The sequence below is a fragment of the Aptenodytes patagonicus genome, chromosome 1 (assembly GCF_965638725.1).
Source record: "Aptenodytes patagonicus chromosome 1, bAptPat1.pri.cur, whole genome shotgun sequence".
In the NCBI taxonomy this organism is placed as follows: Eukaryota; Metazoa; Chordata; class Aves; order Sphenisciformes; family Spheniscidae; genus Aptenodytes; species Aptenodytes patagonicus.
In genome coordinates, this window is record NC_134949.1 from 159,184,398 (window position 1) to 159,196,410 (window position 12,013).

Consider the following 12,013-nt stretch of genomic DNA (forward strand, 5'->3'; position numbering starts at 1 on the left):
TCAGCCGGGGGGGCGGCCTGATGATGAGGCTGCTCTTCTTTCTTCTTTTTTTTTTTTTTTAAAACCCATGGAAGACGGCTTTTTAAATTGTACCTGTTATTTGCGGGGGAGGGGAAGTGAATCGTCACGTTAATAAGCAAGCGCTGGCCCAGGCTGGCGTCGCCCCGGCCCGGCGTTGGCAGGTGTGAGGCCGAGCAGGGGCAAAGCCGGGCTCCCGCCCCAAAACACCCGCCGCCCTTGGCAGCTCCCACCCGCCTTTCCCACATCCCGACACCATAACCTGCTGCCTGCCTGCTTTTGACACCCAGGGCCCGGTGACCTTGGCCTGGCGCTTGCCCGGAGCTGGCCTCCATCTCCTCTTTGTTGGGGGTTTCCCTCGGTTGTGCCCGGTGAGGTCTCTGTGCGCTGTGGAGACCACGTCTTTGGTGCTTCCAGAGCCCGCCGTCAGGTCTCCTTCATCTTCTTGCCTTGTTTAAACAGGCTGTTATGTTAAAAATATACCTAAACCCCATCTTTGTTTTGAAAAAGTCACTCTGTCCAGCCATTAGTACTGGTTGTTTTCTTTAAGCATTTTACGCTTTTTCTGGAAGATGATGATTTGTTCATAAATGTCAGTATTTACACTGGAACGTTGCAAAGAAGAAATTGTCCTATCGGAGCATGGAAAACCCAAAACTATTCTAGCTTGAGGGGTCTGGCGGGATGATTTTGCAATGCTGAGTGCCTCATCTCAATGAAAACGAGGTTTTATTTGCTGGTCGCTGCTCCTGGTCGCCTTCCGCCCTGGGAATATATTCTGCTGGCATACATGCTTTCCTTTTAGGAGTAATGAGAACCTCTGGGGTATGTTTTCCTACTGTAAGAGCTCTTGTTTCTCAGGTCTCTGGAATTTGCTGCTTTTCCCAATTCAGTTCACTACTTAAATGAATAGTATACCATTCTTCTATGTCAGAAAGCAGGTTAGAGGTTGTTCAGTATTGCATGGTATATGTACTATATAATGTCAATATTTTCCCCTAATAATAGAGTATGGTCAATTGTAAGCATCTGGTTTTAGATCTCAGGACAGAGAGTACAATTTAGATTATACTGGACAGCAAATTAAACAAACATTCCCTTTCATTTGCCCTCTTCTGTGTCGACGAGCATAATACCAAGGCAAAGGTAAGATTAAATCAGTGGTATTCTTCACCGCTCATAAATATAGGGTTAAATATTACACTTAATAGCCTTACTGCAATAATGCTTGGTGCAGGAAGACTAAAATCAAGTTTTTGTAGCAGACCTGTAAATGTGGAATTGACCTTTTCCCAGCTTTCTTGTCCTGGAGACTCTACAGTCGTTCCCCCCCCCCCTCAAATCTACCTGTTGCCACTGCAACTGTTGGAGAAAGCTACTTTAACATAAGCTAGAAGAAACACTTTTTCTATTTCTTCTGCTATTGCATCATTACATTACAGCATAGGAAGTTGTGAAAGCCAGAAGCATAAATGTGTTCAAAAGAGATTGCACACATTTGTGGACAACAGGTTCATTCATGACTATTCAACCTAATGCAACTTCTGTCTCAGGAAGCCTGTACATCACTGGTTACCAGAAGTTGAGAGGGTAGCCGGAAGAAGGATCGTGGCACGCTTGACGTGTTGCTGACAGTCCTTCTCTCAGCATCTAGCTCTGTCCCTTAGCAGAAAATGGATGCAGAACGAGAGGGACTCTGAGTCCGAGTCGTTATGGCCGTTCTGTGCCCGCTTGACAAGACACGCAAGTTTACAAACAATACTGATAGGGAAGTTATTTTATATATTCAAGTAGGCATTAGGCTTGTTTCAAATCATTAATAGCGGTGTGGGTATCACATGTATCGCATATCTAAGACAATGAAGGAATGCTTCAATAGGAAAATGGCACAGAGGGATTGAGGGGCAACAACATGATCTGGAAATGCTCTGGTTCAACATCATTAATCCATGTTTTTCTTCAACCAGTCGATGTATTTGGACACCCTTGTGTAAACCCCATAGCTGCCTTTAACAGCACAGCCCTTTCCCCAGCTGACAATCCCGGTCAGAAACCAAGTGTTCTTGTACTTTGTAGCATGAGGTCCACCGCTGTCTCCCTTGCAGGAGTCTTTAACGCCGGTCAGGTCTCCTGCACAGAACATATTCTCTGTAATATTTAAATCGGTCTCCTTTTCACATTCTTGTGTCTTTACACGTGGCAAATCAACTTTCATCAGAACAGAAGAGGTGGCACCTCCATCTAGTAGGCGTCCCCACCCGCTCACTGTGGAGAACTTGATGGAGGACAGTTCATGCACTGCAAACCGTTTTTCAGGCAAACATATCGGCACCACGTGATCGGTGAGATTCACAGGTGTTTCCAGGCTCAGGAGGGCAATATCATTATTGACTTGTCCTTTCGTGTATTCTTCATGAATGATTATCCTGGCAACTCCACTTTCTTGCTCAGTTTTCTCATTGTAATTTATTGTGTGTTCACCTGGAAAAGTTATTAATTGCAGGTCATGCCAGGCAGCTCCTTGATTCCTCAGAAGTTTGAGGCAATAGGGGGTTTCTAGTCTGACACCTCTTAAGGACAATTCCCTTATACTACCAAAGCCGGCACGTTTTGTCTTTTACTCTGGTTTGCCAGGATGAGAAGCTGCCACCACAACCACAGCTTGATAACATCAGCAGGGAAAGATACATACCCAGTCTCACCCGAAGCTGTTTAGGATGAGTATGCTCCAAACAGTGAGCTGCAGTGACCACCCACTCTGGGGAAAGCAGGGTACCGCCACAGTTTTCTTTCTGATTCTGTATTATAAGGGCCTGCCAGGATAAAACAAATTTATGTCTTACATCAAATGTGCACTTGACCTGAATCTCAGTAGTCAGGTTTTATATTGCTTCTTTCTGTCACTTTCTGCAACTGCCTTTGAGAATATGATGCTGATGGTCTGGAGAGTTGAGGAGGGGGGAGTCTTTCCATTGACATTTTCTCCATCTTGTAGTATGGACCCTGCCTGTTATGGCCAAGAGCATATCCCTGCAAGCTGCAGCTAAACTTCTTGCTGGCAGTAAGGTTAAGGACTAAGGGGTCGGGAGATAGAGATTGTATTATCACTCCGCTCCTATGAAAGCAGGCACTCCAGAACAAGGCTAAGATGCATGATTGAAACGGGTGGATCTGCTGGCTACGGATGAAGAAGGAATTTGGTTGTCCAGACCTGGCACTTTTTATGGATTTTTAACATAACATTTAAAACAATGAATTTAAGATAGTGGTTTCATAAGGGAAAAAAAAAGGCAATGAAAGATTTCTGAAGACTCACTTGCCATGGACATTCACCTGGAGGACAGATTAAACCACCTACTATTCTCCCCTGTGCAGTTGCATTTTTTTTTGCCAGCACTGGTATTTTTCCACATGGGTATTTCACTGAAAAAAAAAAAGAAAAAAAAACCCAAAGGGCAGCAAGTGTGATTTTATTGCACTGAATTCACAGCAAAATGTGTAAGGTCTTTAGTGAAGTTATGTTAGCTGAAAAACTGTTTTCTAGTCTGGGAGCATGGGTTCTCAAAAGTAATTTAAAGCAGCTCAGCAGGTAAGTAGTCTTTTTGTTTGGAAACAGCCAGAAATGCTTTTACAAATAGAGTGCAGGCCCATGCAGTATCATTGACATATATTCACCTACCACAGGAGTTTGCAAACAATATACCTGCTTAAGATATATGTCAACACAATGAGGTAGGCTGCAGGCTGGAGAGCAGAAGTGACTCTGTCAAGCTTTTGTCGCTATTTTCAGTGACCCTACTGACTTTAACTCAGTTATACTAAGTGCACAGCGTCCACGGCAGGGTGAGACACAGGCTTAAGCACGGGACGTGCAGCTTGCTATCCCTTGTTTGGATGGACCCAAAGATCTCCTAAGAGCAGACACTATGTCTTCTGGTATGCCTCCCAGCAGACTGTGCCTAGTTTGCTTGGGTCCAGAGCATCCTTGATTCTTCCGGACTGCACACCTCAGTCTAAGGTTCGTTTTTAGCCTGAGCAAGCGTGTGAAGATTGGCAATATTAGAATCAAATCTTGAGGACTGAACCTGCGACTGAGCTGCAGTGCAGAGGAAGCCTTGGTGTTTTCAGTACATCCTTCTTCACCCAACAGAGTTTTCCCTTCAAGAAGAAGAAGGTCTACCTTTGGGGTTTTTTGTGTGCCATGTGGCTGTGCTGTAACCGAACACACCGTCCCTTACATCCAGCAGTCACTCTGCGATAACACTGTGAGGACGAGTGCTCACCCTCTGTCAGTTTGGGAGCCAGGGCCCTATAGTCTGCGCTGAGCTGAATCCGACATCCCCACGGATCTGTAATAGCCTGAACGTGCTGATCACTTCACCTGACGCAAAGACAGCATCAAGCTTTTACAGGAACAGGCAAGGTATGGAGAAACGGGACTGGCTCGGTGGTGGCAGCTGGTGGAAGTTTAGCATAGACCTGACACAAACCCATACCCTCTAACGCTGCATGCGGGGCAACGCAAGTTTGGGCGTTTGAAAGGGACATTGTGAGAGATGCCAGAAGGACGGCGAAGGGACTGGCAGTCTGGCAGTTACACGGTTTTGTCTCCTTGCAACACACGGTCAGTGCTACGGGTATTTTGGTCCCCAAGAAGCAAGCAGCAACAAATACATCTTCCTCGCAGGGGAAGACAGGCTGAAAAGCCTGTGGGGAATATTGAATTCGTTGTTCTCAGCTTTTAACAAAAGCAGCTTCCCCATCACGTGATATTGCAGAATCTGCTAATAAGGGATAAGCGCATTACTAGACATTGTTTTCTAATGAAATTGCTGTTGTTGAGAGCTAGGTTGTCATTATCAGTTCTCTGCATGAGTGCTCCATTGAGGTGTGTGTAGGGGGGCATTACCCCTCAGAATTACTTCGCATGCTCCCTGCAGCTCTGTCCATTATTTTCATATCCCCAGGGGTCTCTTTCTCCCCTCTAATAAAGTAATTGAAGTAGGCATCTGCAATGGAGTCAGGTGCCAGCTTATGTACTGGAAAAATAATTAACTTGTGCTGTCCTAGTCTCAATTGAAATTTACCTTGTTAGATGAGTAAGAGAAATATCTAGCCATAGCGGCTAGAGGAACATCAAAAGTGTATTGGTCCTACTGTATAGGTAAAAAAAAAAGAAGAGGAAAAAAAAGAATAACTGATTTTCTCTGGTTTTAATAGGCCTCTTTGTCTCTTGACTCCTGTGCTGAAATAAATATGGTAATAAAATCCATGGTCACAAATTCAGATTGGAGATCCAACACTAAAACAATACTGCCCAAAAAATATTTTCCCAAAATATTTTACCTCTGGGGCCAGGAAGGAGGGCTCCAAAGGGCTCCCTGCTCGGTGTGCACCCTTCCCCAACGGCTCTTCTGGGGTGTCTAACTTCCACCAGAAGCCCAAACCTACTGCTCTGGACTCTGCCCTTGAAGGAGAGGTGGGGAGCTGGCGGCTAAGGGTCATACCTTGCACCTCCTGATGTGTACGTGAAAACTTTTCTTCCAGGGCTGGCTTAGACTTAGCACCGGGCTAGTAGTATCTTACCTTGGGGAACGCAGGACACACCATCACTCGCTAAAGTGTAATTGTCCGCACAGAAGCACACTCGTTTTTCGGACTGCTCATCAGTACAGTACTGTTCACAGCCACCGTTGTCGTAAATGCACTTCAGTTTGTCAGCCGTGGCTAAAGTCAGAGAAAGAGTATTTATGTTTCCAAATGTGGATTTTGGTGCTTACCATGAGTCAATTGCAACTTGAAATGTTGACAGGGAAGCAAGGCAGCAAAGCAGATTTCTCTGACTTATGTACAGTGACTGCATGAAAAACACCTTCCATTTGGCAAAAGCGAGGCAGACCTGGATCTCCAGGGATTAGGGAGGAAAAGTCTATGCCTAAGAACTGAACTAAATCACTCTGCATTTATACAGTATCTGAGCTGTCTGGAGGTGGTGTAACTGTGTGGTAACCGCCATAACACATGACTGAAAAATTATAACTATTTTGTATTTTGCCATTTGGCAGAAGGATGCTCTGGGATGACCATTGAGACTGCCTGGTGAGACTTGACAAGTGCCTAGTCCTTGTTTGCGCTCAGCATGTTCTGAGGGTACAAGTGTAACACTCAGTGTGCAGTGCCCACTGAAATCAATGGAAAGACTTCATTAACCGCTGGATCTGTCCCCTCGGGCTTTGGACCATGCACATGCAGCGTAGTTCTCGTTCACATACTGCACCGAGCTTCTACGTCAAAGTAACTTCAGCACTTGGGTAGGAAAAAAACCTCCTCCGTTTCTCTCAGACCTGGCAAAAAAGGCAATTTTTCTTTTTTTTTTTTTTTTTTACAAAATCATCATAGAGTAATATTTATCTTGGTGCCTTGCAGTGCCTGACTGCCAGCTGGTTAGATCCATCACACGACACTGCAGGCAGTATGAACAGTAGCTGTCACTGCTAAAATGATGCAGAATGATAACGATTGCTACTGTTTATCTCAATGCCTTGCATTTGAATTAATAATGACATCTTTATTTTGTTAAGCTATGCAAGAGCTGACCTTTTTCACAGCTTTTGCCTTCATATTCGACGGGACAGCGGCACACGTAATCCTGAAACTGGTCGTCACAACTCCCGCCGTTCTGACAGGGGTTGGAGTCACACTGGTTAGGGTCTGTAAAAACATTCAGTGTCAGTCCGGCTCACGCGAAGAGCTGCAGCAGCGGGAGCGTTTTTGCAGCTGCTAGAACATCCCGAACGATCATACCGGAATAGATGTGCCAGAACTCTTTCTGGAAGAAAAAGATGCGAGATTTAATTAAAGAAAAATTAACTCAGGTTAAGTCCTACAGCCCTTGTAGTACAAGAGGGGTTACAGGAAGCCACAGTGATGCCCCTTTGCCTTTGTAATTTATAAAAGTTGATATCCATAAAATATTCTAAATTATGTCCTACATTCTACATTATTTTTATATACCAATAGAGAAGGGCACTGTGTAACACACACAAATAGGTTATTCATCAATAACCTCCATATAGTTGAGGTGGGATTGACTGAAAGAGATGTTGCACAATACAATAATGTAAGGTATTGTCAGGCCAGGAATTACTAGGGGGGCTGGGAAGACGACTTAGAGAGCATCCACTTTCCCACCATCCCCCAGGTCGGTACTGCCTGGGCTGGCCCGTGCAGTATGCCCTCCTGCAACTCACTCCTGCTGCACGTCCCCCTATAAATATAAGAGAAAGACGCAAACAGCAGGACACAAAGGGCTTTTTTTGCTCTCATGGTTTAAAGTGTCAAAGCACACCCTTGAGTAGGGGGAGTCCATCTGACAGTGAGCGCTCACCCAGCCCCGCATTACTTACTGTCCTTTCATCATCATAGTAAATCTCTCTTGCTTCCTCAAAGGAACACTTTTCTTCCATGCATTCTCGCTCTAGTGACCCCAGTTTTATCTCTTCAAAGAAGCTGTTGGCTCGTCTTTGCCGTTGCAGAACGCTGCTTGCCTCTTCCTGCTTTAGAAAGACTGAAAAACAGTGGCATGTTCTGTTTGTCGTACAACTGCGCTCTCCAGACAGGGAGGATGGGGGGACAATTTCCCCTGAAAGCTTTTCTGCTTCCCAGGGTTTTTCTGAGATGCTTTAGAAAAGAAATGGGCAAATGTGAAAGAGCCTCCTTTCTCTGGCCTGCCTCCCAGGTAAAATGGCAGCACGTGAATTTTACAGAGCCCAGAGCTTAAGAGAAGATGATATGTTACACCAGCATTGTGTGTCAGTGATTCCTAAGGTACCATCGCACGTCATATAGTAGGTCTCAACAGGCACAGCGCAGTTTCTTTCAATTCTAGCAGCTGAAAAGCATGTGTTGCTTTATCTAGTGCTGACGTACATGGCGACACCCGATATTCCTGTACTCGCTACAGTAAGTCACTGGTGACAGGTGGACCACAGTCACCCCTAACTAACTCCCCAGTGCTCCATTCCTCACCCGTGTTATCTCACACCCCTTCACTCTTTGGCCCCGCAGAAGGGACTTCCCCTGCCACTGGTAGACCACAATTTTAGAACCACTGCTTTAATTTATTTATCTTTAGTTTTCTTCTGTAAAAAGGCTACATTAAGGTAAATAGGAAGGCTAGATAATGCTGTTTGCATTGCGGATGGCTCCTAGCTGCTGCCAGCACCATAGACCACAGCCGCGTGGGTCTTCCCCCGGTGCGTCTCTGCCGTGCTTTGGAAAGACACTGGGTACACAGGTTTAATAGCAGACGTGAGCAGAGCTCACAGCGTAGAGCTACACCAACTTCCAACTGACAGAAGTATGCACTGAAAGAGTTGACAGCATTGTCACCACGCTGATCTGCTCCTCAGCTTCAGGATACAAGCACATCACACAACTATGCCCTCCCGGTGTAATTCAGGATAATGAACAAGAAGTCCCAGTGCTGCAGTGTACTTTTGCTCCATGTACTACACAGAACAAGTCTTGAAATAATTAATTTTGCATTTTTTTCCTCCTCCATGTCAGTAGGGGATTCTGGAGCTTCATGACAATTTACATTTCAGCGCTTTTAACTATTTCACCTAGGATTGTGGGTAGATTTGGGGATTGAAGCTGGTGTATATCACCTGCCTTTCCCACAGGACACTCTCCACTGCATGACCCCTGAGAGAGCGGGAGTTACCTCCTACCTGCTGGAAGGGCCCTGAGGTGGCTGCTGAAGGACAAGGCTCATGTGGGTCCTCACCGACATACACACAAACATAAATCCTGGGAGGGTTTATTCCAGTCTGGTGAGGTGTCTCTAAACATTTGTGTAATCAGAACATTTGCTGAATTACATGCAAAATAGTAGGAATTTTCCCTGTATTTCAAAGTTACTTGAAGGAATAAATATTGTGTGGCGTGCATTGAATTTATCCCAGGTTGCTTCATAAACATTTGCCCGTTGTAGGAATGTCAGCTGGGTCTTTCTGCGTGATTTCAAAGTCAGGCTGTATGCATTTAATATGGCTTTCTTCAAAGGCTTTTCATTAACCTTCCACTGCAGGTACATGACACGTGTAATAGTGCACAGGCACAGACTCCGACAGAGGAAGTGCACAGGCACAGACTCCGACAGAGGAGCGTGCCTGGGCACATGGCTGGGGACATCCTCCCACTTTTATTTCGGCATTTTTCCACTTATTTACATTGGAACGCTTTTGATTTTGCTAAGTATTTGTCCAGCTTTGTTCGCTGCAGTGTGGGAGACCCAGTCAATGCCTAATTGGGAATCTGAAAGCACCGGGTCTGCTTTATTAATTTGGGAGCCGATTTTCAGACACGTACTGGAGCCACCGAAGAGCTACCACCTCACTGCCTTCTACTGCTGCCGAAACAGGGAGGATCCTCACCTCTTTAATTTCTCATCAGCTGAATGACAGACTATTGATTCTTTGCTTTGAAAAATACCACAGTTCAATATGAAATAACAATAAATCCAAGTTCCTTTTTTCACGTAGTGGGCAGACAGCTGATGGTTTCCCTGCTGTCTGTGCAGTGAGATAATAGATTCACTTAGCAGTCTAGAGGTGCTTTCCTTTAGTTGGCAAAATAAGCGTGTGGATGCCATCACTGAAAGCAAACAAGAGCCTTAGAATAACTCGCAGGCACAAGCAGAGGCAGGACAAACATGCAACAGTGCTTAAAACTTGCAATGAAAATTACGTCTGAGTGACAGGAGAGAGGTCCATTGCCAGTAAACATAATTACAGCCATATCCTACGACATACCTGCATCCAGAGAAAGAGGAATCAGTAGCAGAAAGCAGAGAAACAAAGCCATGCACTGCCTGGAAACCATGATGAACCCTGCGAGCCAGCGTCCCGGTAGTGTATTGACATTTCAGCAAGGACTGTTTGGCCAAAGAGCTCAGCTTCAAATGCTCAGAGCCAGAGGAGGGGCCGGCGAGTCATGGAAACAGAAAAAGATCCATGACAGTCCGGCAAGCTGCGCAGAAGGGCGCATGCAAATCCTGCAATGTGCCCTCTTCACACAAGCGGGGAGCTTGGTTTTGAAGCGTGCTCTCCTGACCTGTGCAAAGGCTATGCTGATGACACAGGCTGCTACCCTGGGCCTTCGTTTTATACCTAACACACCTTTTTCTTGACAAACATAGATGCCGGGACCCTGCATCTGTATGACTGGCACTAACTTGGCCACATAGCCCCGCATGCAGAGAGCAGTGACGTGATATTTATCTTGAATCGGCAGTCGAGATACGGCCTTTCAGTGCTTTGGAGCATGATCGAACCACTGACATCTGTCCTTTCCCATTTTTCCATCACCAATTGAAACTCTGCACTTCTGGCTGAATTTACTTGGAGACACTAATTAACCAGCAAGAAACACCCTACGCTGTTTTTCTCCATCTTTACTGCAAGACCCATGTGGCTGCACAAGTTGTACCAGCTGGAAGAGGTGCTAAGCTGATCCACGTTATGTTTCATTAGTAACGATAGGGGTTTGAGGGGCTAATCTGCAGACAGTGTTTTATCTGGAAGACAAGCAGTCCTCTGATTTAATGGAAATCAATTAATGGCATCAGACTAGAGAGCTGACAACATTCTTGGGGAAATATTTACTTAAGATAGCAGCGAGGTAAAGAGCATATTTGCCTATGAGAAGTGAAGCATTGCCTGAGGGCTGGAGGATTTTCCAGGCCCTTCTCCCCTTCCTGCGTGGAAAGGAAGGAGGGTCAGCTCTGCATCTTAACGCTACAGCAAAAGAAAAGCAACAGCTAGATTTTTACTTTGCTGCCAACGCTCGGCGCAACTCCCTGCAGAAGTCGTGATTGCTTAGGAAAGCCGGGCTCCTGGCCGTTCTTCGCATGCTTTCCTGTTATTCAGTGGTGGTGCACACAGCTGAACGTCCTACTTTGAAATTGCTTTCCCAAGAGGGGGCATCCGGGCACTTCTCTAGATCGCAGCCTGGCTAATTCCCAGCAGCCCGGTTCCTGGGATGGTCAGGGACTGGTGGCAGGTCCTGTCCCGGGGCAGAGGAAGGAGGCCAGTTACTGGAATACAAAAGGAGCTACAGCAGCCCAACGCTGTCCCTGCCTCTGCTATTTGAGAACCCTCTCCACACCTCACAGCCTGCCAACATGATCCTCCTCTTTGTTCGCTTGCCTACGGCAGTGAGTTGAAAATAGCAAGGGCATGTTCAGCTTAGCAAGACTAAAGCTAAGCTTGTCAGAGCTGCTTGGAAATTTCTCTTTGTCTCGTCTTCTTGGGGAAAGATCTATCCCCGTCTATTTGAATGAGTCACACAGATCGGAGCATGAGGCTGTGCCTCCCGCACTTGAGGCCAGCCTGGGTCTGCACCTATTGCCTCCCCAGCCGTGTTTCCTTAGGCTGGGTGGGAGTCTCCCTGCCAGGGAGGGTGGGGTGCCCTCCGCTCCACAACAGCATCACAGCACCTCTGCACCACGGCACCCCTTTGCTTTCTCATCTTCTTCCTTCGTAGTGTGCAAATCCTCTACATCCTTTAGGACTGATGCAGTATTTTCCTTCTGTCTTCCTTCCTCTGCTGGCATCCCTTAAGATGAAAGATTTTGCTTTTATTGCTTGGGAATACAGCCAAACACTCACTATTTTTAGAGCCCAGGGAGAAGCCCAAGTGCTGGGAACAACAATCAGTTCATATGGGGACAGTCCTTCTTCCAAGAAAAATTCATGCGATTAGGTTTCATCAGGGATGACAGGGATGACCATGCCCATGAGGAGGGTCGCTGGGGATTCAGCAGTCCCAGGACTTCATTACGGCTCTTCGCTCATGAACTTCATATTCACAGGTCTTGTCTCAAAGCTGCTTCCTACTAACTTCAGCCGGGCCACTCCTTTGGTTAAAGAAAGAGCTGTGTTTTTAAAGAAGAGCTCCCCTTCCTTACTCTCTTACACCCCAGCCAGAGGAG

The 12,013-nt window shown here is 46.1% G+C and overlaps 1 protein-coding gene across 1 annotated transcript; it reads right to left on the reverse strand.

The window, feature by feature from the left end:
- Positions 1 to 1,780: 1,780 nt before the first annotated feature.
- On the reverse strand, positions 1,781 to 9,920 carry F7 (coagulation factor VII). The gene is made up of 8 exons (XM_076328924.1): positions 9,834 to 9,920; positions 7,425 to 7,585; positions 6,823 to 6,847; positions 6,616 to 6,729; positions 5,605 to 5,745; positions 3,335 to 3,441; positions 2,711 to 2,831; positions 1,781 to 2,499 (listed from the first exon to the last, which is right to left on the reverse strand). The coding sequence occupies exons 1-8, from the start codon at positions 9,901 to 9,903 to the stop codon at positions 1,961 to 1,963; spliced, it is 1,278 nt and encodes a 425-aa protein (XP_076185039.1). The 5' UTR covers positions 9,904 to 9,920; the 3' UTR covers positions 1,781 to 1,960.
- Positions 9,921 to 12,013: the final 2,093 nt, after the last annotated feature.